This window comes from Mandrillus leucophaeus, unplaced genomic scaffold (genome assembly GCF_000951045.1).
Source record: "Mandrillus leucophaeus isolate KB7577 unplaced genomic scaffold, Mleu.le_1.0 Scaffold261, whole genome shotgun sequence".
NCBI classification, from domain to species: Eukaryota; Metazoa; Chordata; class Mammalia; order Primates; family Cercopithecidae; genus Mandrillus; species Mandrillus leucophaeus.
In genome coordinates this window covers 1,243,431-1,265,878 of record NW_012102710.1, presented here as the reverse complement: position 1 = coordinate 1,265,878, position 22,448 = coordinate 1,243,431, and the positions used below count along the sequence as shown (strand labels likewise).

At 40.1% G+C, this 22,448-nt stretch overlaps 1 protein-coding gene across 1 annotated transcript in view; it reads left to right on the top strand.

Moving 5' to 3' along the window:
• The window catches only part of CC2D2A (coiled-coil and C2 domain containing 2A), a 140,526-nt gene that overhangs the window by 70,254 nt on the left and 47,824 nt on the right, over positions 1–22,448 (top strand). Inside the window, exons 13-18 of the mRNA XM_011984135.1 lie at positions 1,744–1,884; positions 5,402–5,558; positions 6,372–6,610; positions 9,558–9,735; positions 18,254–18,410; positions 20,587–20,734. Of these exons, the coding sequence (XP_011839525.1) occupies positions 1,744–1,884; positions 5,402–5,558; positions 6,372–6,610; positions 9,558–9,735; positions 18,254–18,410; positions 20,587–20,734 (1,020 nt within the window). The remainder of the gene's footprint in view (positions 1–1,743; positions 1,885–5,401; positions 5,559–6,371; positions 6,611–9,557; positions 9,736–18,253; positions 18,411–20,586; positions 20,735–22,448) is intronic.

The following is a 22,448-nucleotide window of genomic DNA, read 5'->3' as shown; positions in this document are numbered from 1 at the left end:
GTTGTTTTCTTTTTAATCCTGTTTAAAATTGCATTTTCTCCTGAAATGAATCCACTTTTTGGCTTTAAACATCATCCAGATGCCAGTGGCTCCCAGAGTGTCATCTCTGAGCAGGAGTCCACTGCACGGTCTAGACCCCATCTACATCAGGTTTCAGAAAACTGTTGCCAACTCCCTAATCAAAATTGCCTTTCCCTCTTCCTCTCCAGCTCTGGTCACAAATTTTAATTAAATATTATTTTGTAATTTTCTGCTTCTTTAGCTTGTATGCAAATTTTTCTTGCTAAGAGCTCTTTTTAGCATTTCTGGGAAACTATTATTTTTAGGTACTAAAAAAGAAAGTAGAAAGTATATCAGAAAGCCTGAAGGTGTCATGTAACTAGTAAAATAATTTTATATTGTGGTTTTTAAAACTGAAGCAGGGGTGATAACAGCTAAAGGCATTGGAGACGAACTGATCACCTGATGGTGACAGATAACATTTGTGGGCCTCTTGCTTGGTATCGGGCAAGGTTCTAAGCACATTATGCGGATTATCTCATTACCTCCTCCCAACAACCCAGTACGGTCAACTCCTACCACACCCATTTTACAGACGTGAGCCGGCAAAGGGAAGTAGCTTATCCAATCCAGCTAGTAAATAGTAGAGCTGAGATTCAAACCTGGGTAGTCTGGTTGCAACAACTGCAACTTTAACCACAATGTTTTACTGCTCCTCAAAGAGAATGTTTCTTATTCTAGTTTGTTGCTTTTTTGCTTTTCTAAGGGCTTCCCAGAGTCCCAGATCTTGACTACCTAACCACTATCATTTTCTGCCATCTTCCTTTTCTACAGTTACCAGTTGATCTTAGAAACCTAGACCCCCTTATTTCTCTGTACCACTAAATCATCACACGTACAACCTCCAGACTTAGGCCTGCCTTCTGGAGGTCATGAGGTGCTAATTTGTGAAATGCTACATCCTTGGTTTCTCATGATACTTTCTTAGACAAACCTCACACTGATATCATTTATGTATGTGTCTGTCCCCTGAGCTAAACTATAAACTCCCTGAGGACAGAGATATCTTCTGTCTCTTAGACACTTCTAAATTCCCTGGAATGACTCATGGCACTTGTTCAAAAATTTAATAATGGTCTCATTATGCAATAAAATGCATTTGGGATCTAAACATAACTATCATTTATAAAGAGAACTTCAAGTAAGGTATTAAATAAAATAAAGAGGAAAGAATTTTCAAATGATACCTCTTCAGATCAAACCAAAAATATTGGTAATACAGTGAATATTGAAAATCTCCAAGGCATGCAATAACAATACTTCATCTCCTCAGTGTGGAACTTGTGATTTGTGTTAACATAGAAAGACTTTAAATGTATTTGTTGCTAACTAGAACAGCAGTGTACTTTGCTATGTTTATAATAATTTAGTCCATGAGAACTGCCTTTATTTTCTTACCTTCAAAGGTGACTATTTGTTGAAGGATGCATAGTTTTAATACGAATTTTTTAAGTACTTAATTAAAGTTAGATTTGCCTAAAGAGAACAAAATCAAGTAAACCTCTCAAAACAGGTTGACATCCTATTGTCTTTACATTTGCATTTGTATTTAGTTTTCTGTACTTGTTTCAAAATATGGTAGCTATCAAATTGAATATACAATCACTGTGCATTATTAATTTCTTTTGCAAACAAACACACCTAACTTTTTAATATATACTCATGTGTTATTATATGTTGCAGACAAACGAGAAAATTCCGTGATGCTGAACAAGAAAAAGATCGAACATTGCTTAAGACCATCATAAAAGTTTGGAAAGAGATGAAATCCCTTCGAGAGTTCCAGAGATTTACAAATACTCCCTTGAAACTTGTTTTGAGAAAGTAGGCTTTTTTGAAAAATTATTTTATTGGGATATATCACACATCAAGAAAAATGTATAAAACTTGGATACAGTTTTAAAAGTAATTACAGATAAATATGCATATAACCACTTCCCAGGTTAAGAAATAGAACATTTCGTACCTGAGCAGCCCCTCCCAAATAGCATCCTCCGCAATCCCCAAAATAACAACTACCTGGACTTTTGTGATCATTGTTTTCTTGTCTTTATAGTTTTGCCAACTATGTGCAATCCCTAAGAATATATAGTTTAATATTGCTTGTATTTGACTTCTACATACCTGAAAGTATGTTGTGTGTATTCTTTAGTGAATATATACATGTTTCTTTTCTTCAGTACTGTGTTTGTGAGATTCATCTACTTGACAGCACATGGCTGTAGTTAGATTTCTTTGCTTTATAATACTTCGTTATACAAATATAGCCAAACTTGTCCATTTCCGTTGATGGGCATTTGAGTTTATTCCATTTTTCAACTGTTACAGAAACCACTTCTGTAGGAATTTTGTACTTGTCTTTTAGGGTACACGTGCCCAAGATTTCATTTCAACTTTACATTGCTGATTCCAAACATATTCCAGAAGTTGTGCTGATTCATGCCTTCACGGGGGTTCTCATAGGTCCATATCACCCATATCATGCTGATTACTTGGTGGTGTTAATTAACATTTTGCCAACCTGCTGACATGTTTTAATTTATATTTTCCTGACTACTCATGAAGGTGAGCATTTTTTTGTACATGCACTGACTATCTGGATTTCCACTTTTGTGAGGTGTCTGTTCAAGGCTTTGGTCACTTTTTGGACTGGATTATTTATCTTGTTATCTTTTTTGGTAATTTGGAGGCATTCTGCGTATAACATGGGAATTTGTTAGTAGCGTGTATTGCAGATATCCTCTCCTACTTGTTAGTTGTCTGTTTACTCTCTTTTTGTTGCTTTTTGATGGATAGAAATTCTTAACTTTAAAAAGATAAAATACATTCGTTTTTTTCTTTTACTATTGGTGCTTTTTGTATGCTTCTTAAGAAATTCTTCCCGAGTCATGTAGATATTCCATGATATTGTCTCCTATAACCTTTATAGTTTTAGCTTTCACATTTCATCTTTAATTCATTTGGAATTGACCTTCATTTGTGGTGTGGAGAAAGTAAGCTTTGATAATATTTCTGCTACCTAATTCACTAGACTTTTATATATGCTTAAGAGTACAGTTTATCACAACACAACCATGTTCTATGTGTTAATGCAAGAGCATCTATGCTGCTGGTGTTGGTCCCTTTCTGATTGTTTCACCTGGATAAGTGTTGTGCCTATATACTGACACAAATAGTAACAAATTTGGGCAGTTATCTGACATATTGCTTTGAAAACAGCCATAGTACAACCAAAGATAGCTGCAAATTGTGATTTTTCTTTGGCTGTAATTACAAAATCGAGAAAAAAAAAAAAGGTAGTTTTCAGGACAAGTATAAGACTGTGTGATCTTTGAGACTAGAGACCCTGTTGTCGTTGTATATCTGGTTTCTACCAGAGCACCTGCCGCTTAGTATCTGCTCAGTTAATGTTGGTTAACAATAGTAACAAATTTAGGCAGTTATCTGACATATTGCTTTGAAAACAGCCATATTTCAGCCAAAGATAGCTGCAAATTGTGATTTTTCTTTAGCTGTAATTATAAAATTGAAAAAAAAGTTAGTTTTCAGGACAAGTATTTAAGACTGTGTGATCTTTGAGAGCAGGGGCCCTATTGTCATTGTATATCTGGTCCCTACCAGAGCACCTGCCACTTAGTATCTGCTCAGTTAATATTGGTTGACAAATTCAAATATGCTACCTCACAAAATAATGGCTGTCTCCTAGAAATTGCAGTGTTTGTGCTTTCGAATTCCATCTCCTAGGCTGAGCCTCCCACAGAAGCAGTACAGAAATCCTTGCCAGATTATTTTCTCTCTCCCTCCCTCCCATCATCTCTGCTGCTAACTCTCCCTCCATCCCTCCCCTCCTTCTTTTTGAGTTTATAGGGTAAACTAAATTACAGGCATTTTACTCATGAGATCATAACACTCCTTCTCCTGATAAGTAGCTATCTTCCAAAACCCTTTTCTCACGTTCTTGATTCATCTAGCCACCTTATGAGAAAGCATAGTTTTTCCCACACACACAAACTATTCAAGTTTATTCATGCTTTTGAATAGCAATGAGAAAAGTGAATGGTTTTCTGTATATCAGAGATGGGACATAATTTTGAGGCCAAATTCCCCCGATGTTTATAAATTTTGGGTACCACTGTGCATCCAAAGTGATTTATTTGGTAGTCATCCTAGAGAGCTGTAAGGGCTTGTGCCTTGGGGGACTGTAAACTGCTTAAACTCCAGGCAACATGTGTCCATAAGCAAATATTTGTCAGCTCTATGCACTTGTCTAGGTTTTTGTAAAATGGATTACAAAGCTTAACTGCTTTGGGGAAAATAGTGCAGTCAGTATTCGGCACCATCTCCAAAGTGCTGGGTGGGATGGATGCAGTCACTGCATATTTGCCGCCGCCCACCAGGAGAGCCATGCTGTTCATCAACATGTTAAGGGCTCTGAAAAGATGACCAGCAAGGAACGTTTCACACTTATTTAATCCAGCATTGATACGGACACAATATCTTTTCCTGGTGGGACATCTCACAGAACTAATGTCCTACAGAACACACTGTGGGAAACAGAACTGGGCTGATCTCCTGGTGGAGTGTAAGCAAAATCATCAAAGAAAAACCCAAATCTTCCATCCAAAGTCAAAAAAGTAGTTTCACCATCGTTCTCAGCAAACTGTCACAAGGACAGAAAACCAAACACTACATGTTCTCACTCATAGGTGGGAACTGAACAATGAGAACACTTGGACACAGGGCACGGAACATCACACACCGGGGCCTGTCGGCAGGTGAGGGGCTAAGGGAGGGATAGCATTAAGAGAAATACCTAATGTAAATGACGAGTTGATGGGTGCAGCAAACCAACATGGCACATGTATACATATGTAACAATCCTGCACGTTGTGCACATGTACCCTAGAACTTAAAGTGGTTTCAGGGACTCAGTAGCAACAAAATGAAGCAGTTCCTCAGAGACCTGAAGAAGTAATAAAATAACTAATGAAATTTCCACCACTATCAGTTGAGAACTTACAGGCCCCGTGTCAGCACACCACAGAGATCATTTAACGCAGAGAGGCATGGCTGCTTAGTGTTCAGGGGGTTGGGCTCATATTCAGCCCTTCCACTCACCAGCTGTGTGTTCTTGGGCAACTTACTTAACTTCTATGGGCCTCTGTCACCTCATGTATAAGAGGTGGATAATAACAGCATCTGCCTCACAGGATTGTGAGTTTACATGTGTGATATTTTTAGAAGAGGAACTGGCACATGGCAAGTTCAATAGAAGTATTTGCTGTTATTATTGCTCTCTTAATTTCCAGAAATAACCAAGGGACTACAAATTATTTTAAAGGGAAAAAGTTGACCAGAAAGCAGATGAAGAAGCATATGAAGCAGAAATTCAAGCTGAAATAAGTGAACTGTTGGAAGAGCATACGGAGGAGTACGCACAGAAGATGGAAGAGTACAGAACATCGTTACACCAGTGGAAGGCCTGGAGGAAAGCGCAAGTGTGTAAACAAACACTCAGCCTGGAATAGGGCTGGCCAGGAAGGGTCTGGGAGGACAGCCTCCAGTACAGGAGTGGGGAAACCAGACTGGCAGACTAGGGTATCCTGTGGCTCCCTCTGTCTCTTCCCCTGTCCTCTGGCTAAGGGATAAAAGGATGAATGAATTGACTGGCTAATGCATTTGCTTAAAAAGCCACCCAGTTGATTGATACCAGAGCCAGCTTTGTCCATAGAGAATGCTATGGTAGCACTCTGTGACTATTTAAGTAATAATGTAGTAATCACTAATGCTTGTGTCCAGCACTGTGCTGAGTATCTTACATGCATTATTCCATTAAATGTAGGGATTGATGCTCTGGAGTTTCCTTCAGAAAATTATATAACTTTTGGACATGACCCTACAAAACTGAGTCCAAGGGCAACAAATAATAGATCAGGTGGACCTGCAATGCTCATTGTGCTTACATGCCTTATTTTAATATTTCAAGATGTGTCCTTAGCCTTGAAAACCAAAATTAATGATCACATGAATACTTACCATTTTTAAGCTCTTTCTAGGGACTAGGCTATATGGTAAATGCTTTTTAGGCATTTTAGCAGTCTCATTTCAACAGCCCTGGTAGATATTTCCTGGGCTCCATTCTGTAGATGAAAAAACTGAGGCACAGAGAGGTCAGGTGACCTGCCTGATTACACACATCTGTTTGAAATGGGGCTGGGGTTTGCATTCAGGTCCAACTGGCTCTGAAGACTGTGCTCTTAAATGAAATTCCAAAATTCCTGTGTGATGTCATGTTGCCTCAAACCCAACAGAGGGCCAAGAAGAAGAAAAGGAAACAAGCAGCAGAAGATCATCCCGATGATGAGATTGAGGAGCCACATCCTGAGGAGGACCTTGTGAAGCCCACCCCTCCGGAGCCCACTGATCGGGCAGTGATAGAGCATGAGGTGAGGGAGAGAGCAGCCCAGAGCAGGAGGAGGCCTTGGGAGCCCACGCTGGTTCCAGAGCTAAGCCTGGCGGGAAGTGTAACACCCAGTGATCAGTGCCCCAGGTGAGTGGATGCTCTGACCATAAATGAGGCTGACATCTGATACACATGTTCATGTGGGCACATGCACACTATGGGGAGTGTACACTTACTGACCTACTTTAGCATCAGGAGAATCATCAACTCTGAATGAATATTAGGTTGAACCACATGAAATTGCTGACATTTGCCCACTTTAGGTGATTTCATTGATTCACCTACCTCATGCATGTGCACTGGCCACTCAGGAGCGCGCTGGAAAGCTCCCTGTAGGAGAAGCATCCCAGTTGCAAATCTCTGCCTGCTCTTCACAGTGGCTGGCTGTGTGGCTTTTGATTTGAGTCCCTTATCTGTAACCTCAATGAGTCTTCGGTCCACTGGTAGCATGTCCCACCTTTCTGGCACAGGCATGGATGCCTCTCCTTGCCCCTTCCTTGATTTCAGCTTGTCTCCTTGAAGACCCCCCAAAACACTGTGGGTGTGCCCTATAGCTTGTATTTAAGTCAGGCCATCTGAAGCATACCCTCCAGATTTGATAAAAATACATGTCTAGTCATTCTTACTTGAGAAACATCACTTGATTTATATACATTTGTATATATAATAAATCCATAAACATACATTTATAAGTTCATCTTCTTTTTTAAAATTATAACATAATAAAAATATTTTTATATTTCCTATTTATTCTTTCCTTCACTGTATAGCCATGGTTCTCAAAGTATAGCCCTGGAATCAGCAGCATCAGCATCACTGAGGACTTGTTAGAAACACAAACTCAGGCCAGGCATGGTGGCTCATGCCTATAACTTCAGCACTTTGAGAGGCCAAGGTGGGAGGATCGCTTGAGGCCAGGAGTTAGAGAACAGCCTGGGGAACAAAATGAGACCTCGCCTCTATTGAATAAATAAATACCCCAAACATTTTTAATACCTCACGTTGAAATAAATATGTTTAAGAAAGGTTAATAAAAACTAGCCAGACAATTATTTAAAGGCAACCAACTAAACAGAAATTTTAAAAATAATTTTAAAAAAGAAAGAAGTGCAAACTCGCAAGTTCTACCTGAGACTTACTGAACCTGAAACCCTGAGGTGGGGCCCAGAAAACTGTCCTCACAAGGTCTCCAAGTGATTCTGATGCATGTTATGGTATATCATCATTAATTAAAGGGAGTCCATTAAAATCATCAATACCACAAAATCCCAGACTTAATTCTTTAGTACACAGAAGATCTATTGTGAATACAGGGACTATTGTACACTGGAATCTTCAATATCCCAACATGAAAAATGAGAATTCAAATGAAGTCAGTCAGCCTCTGAGTTCATTAAAATGTGGGAGTTAATTAGGATGTCATTATAAGACTTCTGACAGTCTTGGTTTCAAAGTTCTGCTAATGTTCTAATGTTTATTTTCAAATTATAGCTTTTTGTGCATTTTCATGTGTTCTCTCAACTTCACATATTAAGATGTTATACATAAACTATTCCCCTGTACTAAGTAAGCTGTTTTCAAGGCACAAGTACCATACCCTATAATTTTGACATGAACGTTCAAAATATGTGATGACAGAGCATGCTTTCTAAAAGGAAAATTTGGGCTTGATTTGGTAATCTTTCATGAGTGGAGTCTAAGTCTGGGGTGTCTTGGATACTTCTTGCAAATTTGCTGTGAAGTATCCTTTATTAAAAAAATGCTGAAGTAATTTGAGCTATTTCATCTAGAATAAGTCTAAATTACAGACATGTAAAAAGTTAAAACTACCACCCCCTTTAATGAGTAGAGAATTTCTGTTTGGAATGATGAAAAAGTTCTGAAGATGGATAGTGGTGATGGTTACACAACATAGTAATTGTACATAATGCCACTGAAACATACACTTAAAAATGGTTGAGGTGATAAACATTATGTTATGTTATATATATTTACCACAATGGAACAATTTTTAATAAACTACCACCCCCCAAAAAAACCTGAGCTTGTTTCAAATTTTGATGCCCTAACCTTTTGCTTTCCTTAATTAGCTTGAATTGCTATTGACTTAACCAATAACTGGCATTTTTTGGTGGATGTCTGTACACATATGTACAATAAAATTAAAGACCAATGTGAGGTTGGTTTTTTTTTTTTTTTGAGACGGAGTCTTGCTCTGTCATCCAGGCTGGAGTGCAGTGGCACGACCTCAGCTCACTGCAAGCTCCACCTCCCATGTTCATGCCATTCTCCTGCCTCAGCCTCCCAAGTAGCTGGGACTACAAGCGCCCGCCACCACGCCTGGCTAATTTTTTGTATTTTTAGTAGAGACGGGGTTTCACCATGTTAGCCAGGATGGTCTCTATCTCCTGACCCCGTGGTCCGCCTGCCTCGGCCTCCCAAAGTGCTGGGATTACAGGCGTGAGCCACCGCGCCCAGCAGGTTGTTTTTTTTTTTTAACTTTCTGAGTCAGATTATCTTTAAAAATAAGGAACATTTATTAATACTCTGCATCTATTGAACATTCACTTACTGTCTGAAAACACTGAGAAAAACTTGGTATCTCGGAAAAGTGAACTTGATCTAACTGCTACAATATGCTGCTGTATTTTTAGAATAAAACTTCTTACCCAAATATAAATCATTATTATCCCCTATGTCTTGAATTTATTCCAGTTAACAAGGAATATATGAACTTAAAACTTTGGGACACAAATGTAAAGCTTGCTTGAAAAACCTGAGGAGACTGTAGTACAACGATGAATGGACTCTAGTTCTTAAATCCTCTGTGCCCTTTTCAGTGTCTGTTAATGGCTTCTCCATAAATTCCACATTACTTTGCAAGACCTGTGGCTCCTCTGGTTAAATGAGGGCTGACATGACTGGGAGAGTTGCCTGCAGTGTGCCTTGTTCTGTTCAGTTCTTATTTATCATATATTTTGGTGATCTTAGTAAATGATTACTAACTCCAACTGTGAATGATCTCCTTTTGCAGAGCGGAGGTCTCGAGAAGGGAGGATGTAAAGAAGCGCTCAGTGTACTTAAAAGTGCTCTTCAACAACAAGGAGGTGTCCAGGACAGTCAGTCGGCCACTAGGAGCAGACTTCCGAGTTCACTTTGGGCAGATTTTCAATTTGCAAATAGTCAACTGGCCGGAGAGTTTAACACTTCAGGTACACATTTTAATTACAGTCACTGGCCAGGCACTGTGGCTCATGCCTGTACTTTGGGAGGCCAAGGTGGGCAGATCACTTGAGGCCAAGAGTTCGAGACCAGCCTGGCCACATGGCAAAAACCACATCTGTACTGTAAATACAAAAAAAAAATTAGCCAAGCGTGGCGGCGGGCGCCTGTAATCCCAGCTTCTCGGGAGGCTGAAGCAGGAGAATCTCTTGAACCCAGGAGGTGGAGGTTGTACTGAGCTGAGATCACGCCACTGCACTCCAGCCTGGGCAACAGAGTATGACTCTGTCTCAAAACAATAGTAATAATAATTAATATTATTATAGTTACTGCCCCAATAACTTTTTGTTCATTACAGGTGTGAGATGATTTTAAATCATCCATTGGTTATACATACGTCTTGACAGAGTCTCAAGCCTCTTCTTTGGCACATCTGTTCTTAAAGTCTTAGAAGAAAGAGATCTGTTCCCCAACTCACCTACTGAAAATGCTGGCAGATTAACTCTGGCCACAGTGCTCTGGAGTGTGTGCCTTGAGATGGGAGAGGGGTGCTGAAGGGGGTGGGGCACAGGGAAATCTCCAGCTCATTCATTGAAGACATATTTCAATATCACCCTCTACAGGGACTCTAGCGTCATATAACAGAGAAATCAATTACGCCACAATCATGGGAGGTTATAATGTCGGAAAGATACAGGTGCTAGGATTCCCCCCACAAATTAATAAATCTTCCCACTAGCCTAAATCCCACCATTAGCAACATATTTATTTGAGTCTATTTTAGTTTCCTGGGGAAACTAAACTATAACAAGAAACCACTAACTTGGTAGCTTCAAAACAACAGAAATGTATTTGTTCACAGTTCTGGAGGCCTAAAGTCTGAAATCGAGGTGTCAGTAGGGCCATACTCCCTCCAAAAGCTCTAGAGGAGTATCTTTCCCTGCCTCATCCAGCTCCTCCTGGCACTTAGAGTTCCTTGGTTTGTGTTAGCATAACTCCAATCTCTGCTTCCATCTTCACATAGCCTTCTCTGTGTCTCTCTCTGTGGGTCCTCTTTTGTCACTTATAAGAACACTCTTATTGGATTTAGGGCCCACCCTAATCTAATATGATCTTATCTTCATCCTTAACTAATGACATCTGCAAAGACCTCATTTCCAAATTAGGTTCACATTCTGAGTTTCTGGGTGGACATCAATATGTGGAGGATGCTATTTAACCCATCATAGTGTCTTCAGTCTTGCTTGTTCTTTCGGTTACTCTTCTCCCACAATGCTAACGGGTCTCTCTTATAATCCTAACAGGCTTGTTAACAAGGATTGCAACTTTGTGGCATGCATGCCCTTGTTTCCCCACCACCGCCCAGGCAGAAATCACAGATCCTCATCCTTCACTCAGGCAGAAATGTCTCACTCCCCTCCACCACCCTTGCCAGAAAGCAATAATTGATGGTGCTATTTTTGTTGTGTTTTCCCACTGAGCCCGAATATAATTTTAGAACTCTTCTCAATACAGTACTTCAGGCAGCCACTACCTATTCCTAGTGAGTATAATTGACAAAGTCTGCAGGTACCATCACTGCTGTATAATTAATAAAATATTTACATACTTCTGTACTGACTGATAAATAGCTGCTGCCCTGACCTTCCCAGATGCCATCCTGGCCACATAAGTGCCACTTCAAAGATCCCCTGGACCTTCCCACAATTGACCAATTAAAGGGAATGGCTGACCAAGGCCAGTGCCTCCAGGGTCCTGTTCCCAAGCTGTGGTGGGTCGCTATTCTAATGAACCCAGGAGGTGGGTTCAATACTGTGTATAGTTCAGTATTTTGAATATCAAGCCCCGCCTAGACCTCAGTAGTTAAAAACCTTCTACGATCTGTAGAGGACATTCGCAACAGCTGGGATGTGTTCTTTTGACAGTGGGAAGGAAGCACAGAACTGCATGGAAAGAGAGGAGGTGGTGCCAAGAAATGGGAGGCAGAACCTGAAAGGGCTGGCACTGGACACCCAAGGTCAACCGCCTTGGCTTAGAATTCCTCCAGAGCCTGTGGCAGTTTTGTCCTGTACCTTTTAATCTGTGATCTGGGGGTGGGTGAGGGCAGGGTGGTCCTCATTTACAAAGTGCCAAGCATCAAGACTCAAGCAAAATTCCTTTGCTATATTGATAACAGGATTGATATCTGCACAGCTGAAATTTTTTTCTTGAAATTTTAGAACTTTAGAATTTGGTTTAGTCTTGTCACTCGTATAACTCTTTAAAATGCCATCTAATTTTTTTTAATGTCTGTGTATTCTGAAACTTGAAAAAAAAACCAAAATTTTTGGCTGCTAACTTAAACATAATATGGGTGAGAGGAGAAAGCAAGTATAAAATGGTTTTAGAAAGGGGATTGGAGTTGGAGGTTTGGTGAAAACCTGAGATTTTCTTAAGCCTGGAAATTCCCTTTCTGAATATCAAACAGGGGAAAATAATTTCTATTAATGTTTACTTCTTCCTTGATGTATAACTCTGAATGAACACAAGAGAATGAAATGAGGTGATTTTGTCTGAACGTAAAAGTAGAGAGTTGCCCAACTCTGCACTGGAGAGCTGGGGCAGCCTTCAGATACGTGGTCGCTGGACAGAGCCCCTGTGAGGTCCCTGCCCTCCCTGTGGGGTCCACGTTGACTCTCTATTCCGTCTCCTCTGGAGCTTCTGCTGAGGCTGATGGCCTGGAACACTTGGTCGCGTATTGCCTATGAATATATTCTGGATAATATTCTGGATAACTTTGCTTTTTGGTTTAAAAATTTATTTCATATTATTGTCACATTGGTTTTTCAAAAATTATTTTGACTATAACATCCACAGCAAGCTAATATTCAAGGCAATAAGCAGGAGATAGTATTGGAGACTTTATTTACATTTTAGAATACATGTGAAGTAAAATACTGTTGTGCTGTGCGAGACAGAAGATAGTCTCTCCCTCTAAAGTAATTCAGAACATTCAGAAGTGCCCATAGTGGGAGTGTGTTTCACAGGCTGCCTAGGTAGTCTGAGCTCTCACCCATCAGTGGAGGCATGGCTGGGCACCTGCAGGAGGGGAGGCCTTCTTGCCTTCTCGCCTTCTCTCCCTTCTTTCTGACTCTGCCAGTGGGTGTCTCCTGGCCCACTTCCTCTCCTTCCTGCCTGCCTCATTACTGTCTTCTGCTCTCCCTTCTAGCTCTCTATCTGGTCTTCTCATGTTAATCTTGGTCTTCCTGATATCATCTTTTCCTTTGTAGGGGAGGAAGAGGGAGGATGAACTGATGATGGATGTCAAACTAGGAGGCAGAACTCTGAATACTGACATCTTCACTATTGATGCCTGTAGAAAGGGAGGGACTCCTGTGGGCCCCTGCATCTCCTCCTCTATTCAGGGCAGGTGACAGAGGAGCAGCAAGAGTGCTTCTGGAGTTTGTGTTTCTTTGCTTTCTTTTCTTTACTTTCTCAGTCAAGTTTTATTCTTAGCTCACACAATGTTTTGTGTGCAGTAAGTCTTACTTTAAACTAAAAGTCTTACTTTAAACTAAAAGACCCAAAGTTTGAGACCAGCCTTTGCAACATAGTGAGACCCCATCTCTACAAAAATTTTTAAAAATTAGCTGGGCATGGTGGTGCATACCTCTAGTCCCAGCTACTTAGGAGGCTGAGGCAGGAGGATTGCTTAAGCCTGGGAGTTTGAGGCTGCAGTAAGCCATGATCACACCACTGCACTCCAGCCGGGGAGACAGGGTAAGACTCTGTCTCAAAAAAAAAAAAAAAAACAGTTGGCCCCAAGAGAAGGATGAGATTGGACTTCATGGGACAGGGGAGTTGGAGCCAGGCCACAGTCCTTCCAGAAAGATCTTGAAAATCTTGGCTTTGGAGGCCTTTCCAAAATAAATGTGTAGGGTTTTATAAATGAAATTTGGCTTAGAAATTTAAAAAGCTTTGCCTTCATTTTTGTGTCATTCACATATGTAACTTTATCCTACATTCATCTTCTCAACACCAAAACAACTAGCAACAGTGGTGTAATATTGCTGGGTGCCTTTTACATTTTTTAACATTATCATATTTCCTTATTAGTCAATCCTGTTAATCGTTTATATTCCTGGCATGTGGATTGAGATAGGGAAATTCTCCTTTTAACCTACTTGGTGATGGCTTGACTTTCTCTTCTCAGGGCCTTTCCTAATTTCTCTGGCTGATCTGAGGAATAACTCCTCTATCAGAGGGGGAATAACAGTCATATCTGGAGAACTGTCCTTGTTTACCCTCGCCTACCTCACTTTTGTGGTTGCTGTTGGTTCTTTATGGACCCAAGTCCAAAACAGATGTTTTCACATACATCTTACTTGCCATGCTTTTAAACTGGATGATAGCAAGTCAGATTGCTGATCCCAGAAAGCCCTGCTGTGTGCAGTTGGAAAGGTCAGGTGGTTGAGGGCCTGTAGGAAGCCAGGTGGCGGCTGCAGGGAGGACAGGTTACATGAGGCAAGAAGACAGGTCTGGTCATCTAAAGGTAAGACGATGAGGGCTTAAATGAGACAGGGCCTGTGAAACTGGGAAATCTCTAGGAAATAATGTTTACTAAGTGTCTACTGCATGACCACAATATTTACATGTTATCTCATGTTATCCTGAAGAAAACCACGGGTACTAAATGGGAGAATTCCCATTAAAAAAAAAAAATTCCTTGCTTTATTTCTCTGACAAAACAACAGGTATAGAAACGTCTGCAGGGAAAAAACATGCTGATTCCATGCTATCATTTTAGATGGAAAAAACAAAACATGTGATCACTTTTCTTTTGTTCCTTTACAATATTCTGTGATTTTTAAAAACCTTTTATTGATACATAATAATTGTATGTATTTATGGGGTACATTTGGTATTTTGATACATACATAGAATGTATAATGATCAAATCAGGGTATTTAGAATATCTATTACCTCAAACTTTGTGTTGCAAACATTTTAAATCTTCTCTTCTAGCTATTTGGAAACATACAGTAAATTATTGTTAACTATAGTAACCCTACTATGCTATCAAACACTAGAACTTATTCCTTCTAACTATATTTCTATACCATTAATGAACCTCTCTTTATCCTTCTCCTCTCCCTCCTCCCTTCTTAGCCTTTGATAACCTATCATTCTACTCTTTTCCTACATAAGATCAGCTTTTTAAGCTCCCACATATGAGTGAGAGGCCGGGGTGCTGCTAAGCATCCTACAGCATACAACTCACAACAACAAAGAATTACCTGGCCCAGAATGTCAATAATGCTGAGACTGAGAACCCTCAGCACTACTGAGAGAAAACAAAAATGAAACTAAATTATAGAGAGATCTAGTTATAAATGCCTACTTAAAGCCCAAAGTACCCATTTCCTAATTTTTAAAAATAGCATTTCTTCCTAGCATTTAAAAGAACTTCTGGGCCAGGTGCAGTGGCTCATGCCTGTAATCCCAGCACTTTGGGACAGTGTGGCGGGTGGGTCACCTGAGGTTGGGAGTTCGAGACCACCCTGGCCAACATGGAGAAACCCCGTCTCTATTAAAAATAGAAAATTAGCCAGGCGTGGTGGTGCATGCCTGTAATCCCAGCTACTCGGGAGGCTGAGGCAGGAGAATCACTTGAACCCGGGAGACGGAGGTTGCTGTGAGCTGAGATTGTTCCATTGCACTCCAGCCTAGGTAACAAGAGTAAAACTCCATCTCCAAAAAAATATAAAATAAAAATAAATAAAATAACTTCTGCTATCTTAAGAGAGTAGGAAATAAAGATTGGGGAAATTCTGGATTTTTTTTGGCTTTGTCAGATGGAATCCATTTTTTTCTCATTAAAAAAATCTGATACTTATCTCCTAAGACAGTAACACCAACTAGCAAACCTTCCATTCCCCTAGAGTCCATGATTGCCTCTGCCTGCAGACTTGGCACCAAGAGCCCCCATTCAGTTCCTCTCGAGACACCAGCTAGGAATGTGGCTCCAGAAACTAGGAATAAGCCGCCTTCCACCGATGTCCTCAGAAACACCCTTTATGTGATCACTTATGTTTTATTGGTCCATGAGGAATAAAAGCCACCTTTCATAGCCTTTCATAGGATTGTGGTGAAGATTAAACAGGGTACCACACTGAAAGCCCCTTAAGTCCCTGTGCTTCCTACAAAAGGAAATCTCAATGAATTTTTGTCTCGATTAATTCTGGCAAAAAAATTTTTTTTTAAATGTGGTTTCTTTCATTTCAAACAAAATTAAAGAAAACACATCATTTTCTTGGGACAAGACTTCATGCCAATGAGCTTGTGATTTAAGAGGTCAAACCAAGGTCTCCACTGCAATAAATGATAAATAACTACTACATGTTCTTTAAGCTGTGTAAGATTATAGAATTATAGCCTCTTAAGGAGTGTCGGGTCAAGCAACAAATGACACTCCTTGTCACATCAGAGTTGTAAACCAATAAAAATATAGAGAAAATTTTTTAAAAGAGGAGGGGTCACTTATAAATTAATAGAGGCTTGAGGAACATATCAGTCAATTACAACATATAGAATACATTTTGATCGTGATTCAAACAAAATGTTACAGAATTTTTTGAGGCTCACAAGGGAATTTGAAACTTACTAATAGTTGAGGTTATTAAGGAATTATTATAAAAACAGTATTGTAATTATGCTTTTAAAAAATATTATCTATTACAGATACATATTGAAATATTTACAGATAAAATGATGTCTAGATTCAAGATACTGGAGAGGAGGGGAATGGTTGAGAGTATAGATGAAATAAGATGGTCATAACATAGTGATCACTGAAGTACGGGGTGACAGGTCTATGGTATATTATTATTCTTGCATTATATATGTTCGAAATTTTCCATAAAAGACTTTTTAGTATAGATCAAAATATCACCTTTTAACTGATGAAGATGAATTTGGAGAGTGTGTTTTAAGTGTGCCACTTACGGGCTTCCTGCTGAACTCCTGCCTATTAGAATAGCTCACAGCAAAATTAAGTCTGGGGTCCTGAATTTAGTACCTGTGCAATTTCTGCCTTTGTCTTTGACCCAGTGACCCTCCATGCTCAGCCAGTCATCTTGCAAAGGTGAGCTGATGGATACGGGGGAAGCAAGGCCAGGATAGTAGCCAGGCACCACTTCATCCTCACTCCTGGACAAGAATTCAGATCAGGCTGGGTGCAGTGGTTCATGCCTGTAATCCCAGCACATGGGGAAGCCAAGGAGGGCAGATCACCTGAGGTCAGGAGTTCGAGACCAGCCTGGCCAACATGGTGAAACCCTGTCTCTACTAAAAATACAAACATTAGCCAGGCGTGGTGGTGGGTGCCTGTAATCCCAGCTACCAGAGGGGCTGGGGCCGGAGAACCGCTCGAACCCAGGAAGCAGAGGTTGCAGTGAGCCAAGATCGCGGCACTGCACTCCAGCCTAGGTGACAGAGTGAGACTCCATCTCAAAAAAAAAAAGTTCAGATCATATGCCCTGTAAGGGAGGGTGGGCAGAAAGGATCCATGGTGTCATCTTTGTGCATTCAATTGGTAAGTGGAAAATATTGACTAGTGGGGGACTATTACATAAGAAGAAAAATATAAAGATTAATTAGTAGAAATAAAAGTAGCAAAATCCGCATTTTTCAAAAAATGTAAACCAGTCACAGAGACCTCATGTAGAGAAAGAATAAAACACAGGAAAGAAGCCAGGAGAACTGTGGAATATTATGTCATATTGTCACAAAAGTGAGGTGTACCAAGAATACAGGGGATCGAATGGCGCCAAGAGTCCAACTGAGGCTGGATTGTGTATTCTTAAACCATGGTTGCCCTGCAGTGGGGCCCTTCTCCTCATGGTGATAGCATCATAATGAGACACACCACAGTGATCAGTAGCAGAGCTGCTGGTGGTCTAATTGGCTCCATCTAGGAGAAGGTCTGAGAAAAATCTGGAGTTTCAGCAGCTAACAAATAAAATGAGGCCTGAAAGAGAAGAACTTGATAGATTTACTAAAAATGTAACACTCTGGAGTACTTCTGCACACAGAGCTTCTCTGACTGACTTGGAGATTGGTACAGATAATAAGCCATCTGGGGGCATGTCCTTACTGTCCCACCCATTCCTCCTATGGCATTACTGTCTGAATACAACCTGAACCTGGAAAAGGAGGAGGCCCATTCTCCTAGTAAGCTGTATATTGGTTCGGAATAAAAACAATTATCTTTGCCTGCTGCTTCGATTAACCTCCCTACCCAGAAGATTAGTTCAGACAAGAAAGCCGGGTGTCAACAACTTGACCACAAACAGGTGTAAGCTCGTCTCCATGGAAACCATAGTAACACAACTCAACTTTCCACACTGAGATAAGTCCTTTGGGCTGGAACAGTGACCAGCACAAATACTAACAACATGGACTGATTATGTGAGTGTGAGCTCACACTATTGCTGTTTTTATTGGCTATTTCTCTTCTCTGGTTTTCAGGTCTATGAAACTATTGGATACAGTAGTCCCACCTTGCTAGCTGAAGTGTTTCTGCCTATTCCTGAGACTACTGTTGTCACTGGAAGGGCTCCTATTGAAGAAGTGGAGTTTAGCAGTAATCAGCATGTGACACTGGACCACGAGGGAGTTGGAAGTGGTATGGAAAGCTAGTATCTTCAATGGCTCACTGTTTCATTGTCAGATTTGAATGTGTATATATCTATTTCACTTCCCAGACAACCAGAGAATTATAAAATTGATATCAAAAATTCACATTCAAACAATAATGCTATGCAACTTTTGGCCAAGTTACTTTTTATATACTGTTGGTGACAATGTAAGTGCATATAACTATGCAACTACTAAGTAGTCTGGCAGTGTGAGTTAAGAACCTTGAAAATGACCTTTGGTGCCTTACTTTTATTTCTAGGAATCTTTCCTAAGAAAATAATTTGAAATGAGGACAAAGATTTGCGCATAAAAATGTACATCACAGTGTTGTTCATAAGCTCAAAAAGTTTGAAATACATAATTATAATAGGGAGATTTTTATTAATATTCTCTCATCTCCTTCTATAATTCCGATTGGATATATGATGGATCTTCTCACTCCTTCCTCCATGTTTCTTAACCTTTCTTTATTACATTTGATGTCTTTTTCTTTCACTGCTACGATCTATGTAATTTCTTTAAATTTGTCCTGCAAGCCATGAATTCACTTTTTGGCTGTCTCTTATTATTGAAACTAATCCTTTGTTTTTCCTTCCAATTACTGTATATTTCAACTCTGGAAATTATGTTTAGTTATTTCCCAATCAGTGTTGTCAGTTCTGACAGCTTTTTTTCCTTTCCTCAGACTCTCAATCATTTCTTTTTATACATTCATTCATTCATTTATTCAAATATTTTAAAATATTCTTAAGTATTAGATATCTGATCATTCCAATACCTATCTACTTACTGGTCTGATTTTGTTGCCTCTTGTTTATGGTGGCTTGCTTCCTCATGTATCTGTTGATTTTTTTTATTGTGACTTATATCTAGAACTTTATTTGCATTATTTATTTGAGGCCAAATCCAATCCTCAGGTCTAGAGACTTAGGTTTTAGTTCCAGCTCTGATATTGGCAAGCTGTGAGACTCCGGTAGTCATGTAACCTCTTTGCATATCATTTTCCTCATTCACAAAATGGATCTATTAATAACTCCTTTAATGTCTTATAAGGTTATTTTGAAGATCAAGATAGGATGTTCAATATGAAGGAAAGATCTAGAGTTACTTCACTTAGTGCTTGAAAATCTTCTCCTTTAGTTGATTAAATAACTGCCCAGAGTGTTTTTACCATTAAATTTCAATTGTTAGAGGCCAAATCAATGAGACTTTACTGTAGCTACAATAGCTTAGTAATAATTAACATGTGTTGTGCGATCACTATTTGCCAGGCATTGTGTAAGTGCTTTGCAAATATTAACTTATTTAACTCCTGTTCCTCACTTCTATCTTAGGGTGCTTGCACTTGTTCCTTCTGCCAGTAATGCTCTTTCCCAAAATAATACACCTCTACCTCTATTTCCTCATTTTCTTCAGCCATTTATTCAAAAGTCACCTTCATTGAGGCTTTCCTGGCCACCCCATCTAAAAGTTTATCCCCTCTCCACTCTCCAAAGCACAAATTTTCTATATACCTTCCCTAATTTGTTTCTCCTTAGCACTTGCATACTAGTCTCTAACATACTAAGTATTTCTCTTAGTACACTAACATACATACAGTCTCTAACATACTAAGCATTTCTCTTAGTATTGCTTCTCTCCCTGACTCATATATACACTCCATGAGAACAGAAGTTCTTTTCTTTCTCAGTTTTTAGAACAGGGATTCTTATCAGTTTTGCTTCTTTACCGCTATCTTCAGTGCCTGCAATAGTGCCTGGCATGAAGTAGAAGCTCAAATAAGTATTTTGAATGACTAAGTAAATAAATGTCTTTGAAATAACTCTGCAAAGAAGGTGCTATTTAGTATCCCTGATTTATACATTGAAAACTAAGGCTCAGAGAAGTTAACTAACTTGTCCAAGGTCACAAAGCTGTGAAGCAGGTGGAGCCACTCGAGAGTGCATCATGAGAACGTCTACTCTCCGCCATCAGAGACAGAGCTGAGCAGCTGTCAGCATCATCACCTGAAGAAATTCAGTGACACCAGCTTGAATCACGTGCTCCATCTTCATCACCCCCACCCACTCCATGTTCCATTTGTCTACTATCTGCTTTCTTGCCAGGACTAGGTTCAGTCCCTCTTTCTAAACAGCATCCTGTTTAATCTGGTGTTTCCCTAGGAGTGCCCTTCTCATTTGAAGCTGATGGCAGTAACCAGTTGATTCTGATGACCTCAGGGAAAGTGTCTCATAGTGTGGCGTGGGCCATCGGAGAAAACGGGATACCTTTAATTCCTCCACTGTCACAGCAGAACATCGGATTTCGGAGGTAATACGTGGTGAGAGTAAATTGATGAGCAAATGTCAGTGTCAGCATTAAAGATAATGAAGGGGAAAGAAAGCTTGCAATATATTCTTTCCTTTATTGTCAGGTGCCAGGATTTTTAAGAGTTTTTTATTCTTAAGGTAAAAACAAAAAAAAATTTATAACAACCTCTAGTCCAAAAAAATTAAAATATTAATAACCTAACAAATATTAAGTGTTTATCAGTATTAGATAGAGTGAAAAGAATTTAATCTTCACAGTAACTCTAGGAGGTACTCTTTCCCCTATTTTACAGATGGGGGAGGTGCACAGCATCACAGAATTGTATACACTTGGCCCTTAGTAAAGGTTTGTTGCTAATGATGACTGGTGTAGGAACTGCTATTTACATGAAAGTACCCATTCTCCAGTCTCCTCCCTTGATTGCTAGATCCTTGAGTCTCTACTCAGAACAGAAGAAAGGCACTCTGGGCCTCAACCTAGGCCAGCCCCTCCCTGTGTTTGATGCTTGTCCCTGAAGCCTGGATTGTATTCGCCTGTGGCCTGGGTCTTCCTCTGTCAGAGCCTCTCTCTGTCATTCCACAGTAAATGTGTCTACAGTCAATCATTTCACCATTCCAGGCCTCAGTTGCCTCACCTCTAAAATAAAAGGATTCATTGTAATCATCAAGAAGACACTTTCCATGTCACAGGCTGTGATGTTCAACTTGTGGAAAAACAGAATGGGGCTCGTTTAGTTCCCCTGATGCCCCCTGCATCCCCATAATGACCACCCATGTCCATGGGATAAAAACCACAAGGAGATGCTGCTCTGTGCTAAGTCAGAAGCCACTTCCAGTGGAGGCTTGACTATGCCTTTGAATGTAAGAAGTCTGCATTTATTTCACTTGTGTTTAGTGCTAGAAAAATATCCTGGGGAGTAAAGCTTCAAATCCTCAGGATAGCAGGTAAAACACAATGTGATTAACAAGATATGCAGGACTATTAATAAAGCCCCAGCTCAACCTTGCTGACCGTGGCTTCCTTTGATTTCCGTGTGTCCAAAGCTGGTGCTTAAGTTGGTTGTTTAACAGTTGGTTTTAGGCTGGGCATGGTGGCTCACGCCTATAATCCCAGTACTTTGGGAGGCCAAGGCAGGCAGATCACTTGAGGTCAGGAGTCTGAGACCAGCTTGGCCAACATGGCAAAACCTCATCTCTACTGAAACAACAACAACAAAAAAAACTAGCTGGGCATGATGGCGCATGCCTGCAATCCCAGCTACTTGGGTGACTGAGGCATGAGAATCACTTGAACCTAGGAAGTGGAGGTTGCAGTGAGCTGAAATTGCACCACTGCACTCTAGCCTAGCCGACAGAGCAAGACTGTCTCAAAAAAAGAGTTGGTTTTGTTTCTTTTTCTTTTGGTTTGTCCTCAGCTATAGTGGGCCTCAGTGGCCTGGGATGTGAGGGTTTGTGGTTTTCCAGCACCAGATACAGAGGCTCCTCTTTACTTGCCAGAATCCAGGGACTGAGGGGCACTTTTATGCACTGGACAGAGTGTAGGAATTAGTCATAGTTGCACTCCTTCCATTCTTATTTATTTATTGTCCTTATCACATGTTTAATAGCCATCATCAAGTAAAGAAAAATGACAAAATTCTTCCTTATGATAACATTTTCTCTCATGGAGGATAATAGCTTCCCTAAGTGATGCTATCTCTAGAATTTGAGGTCCT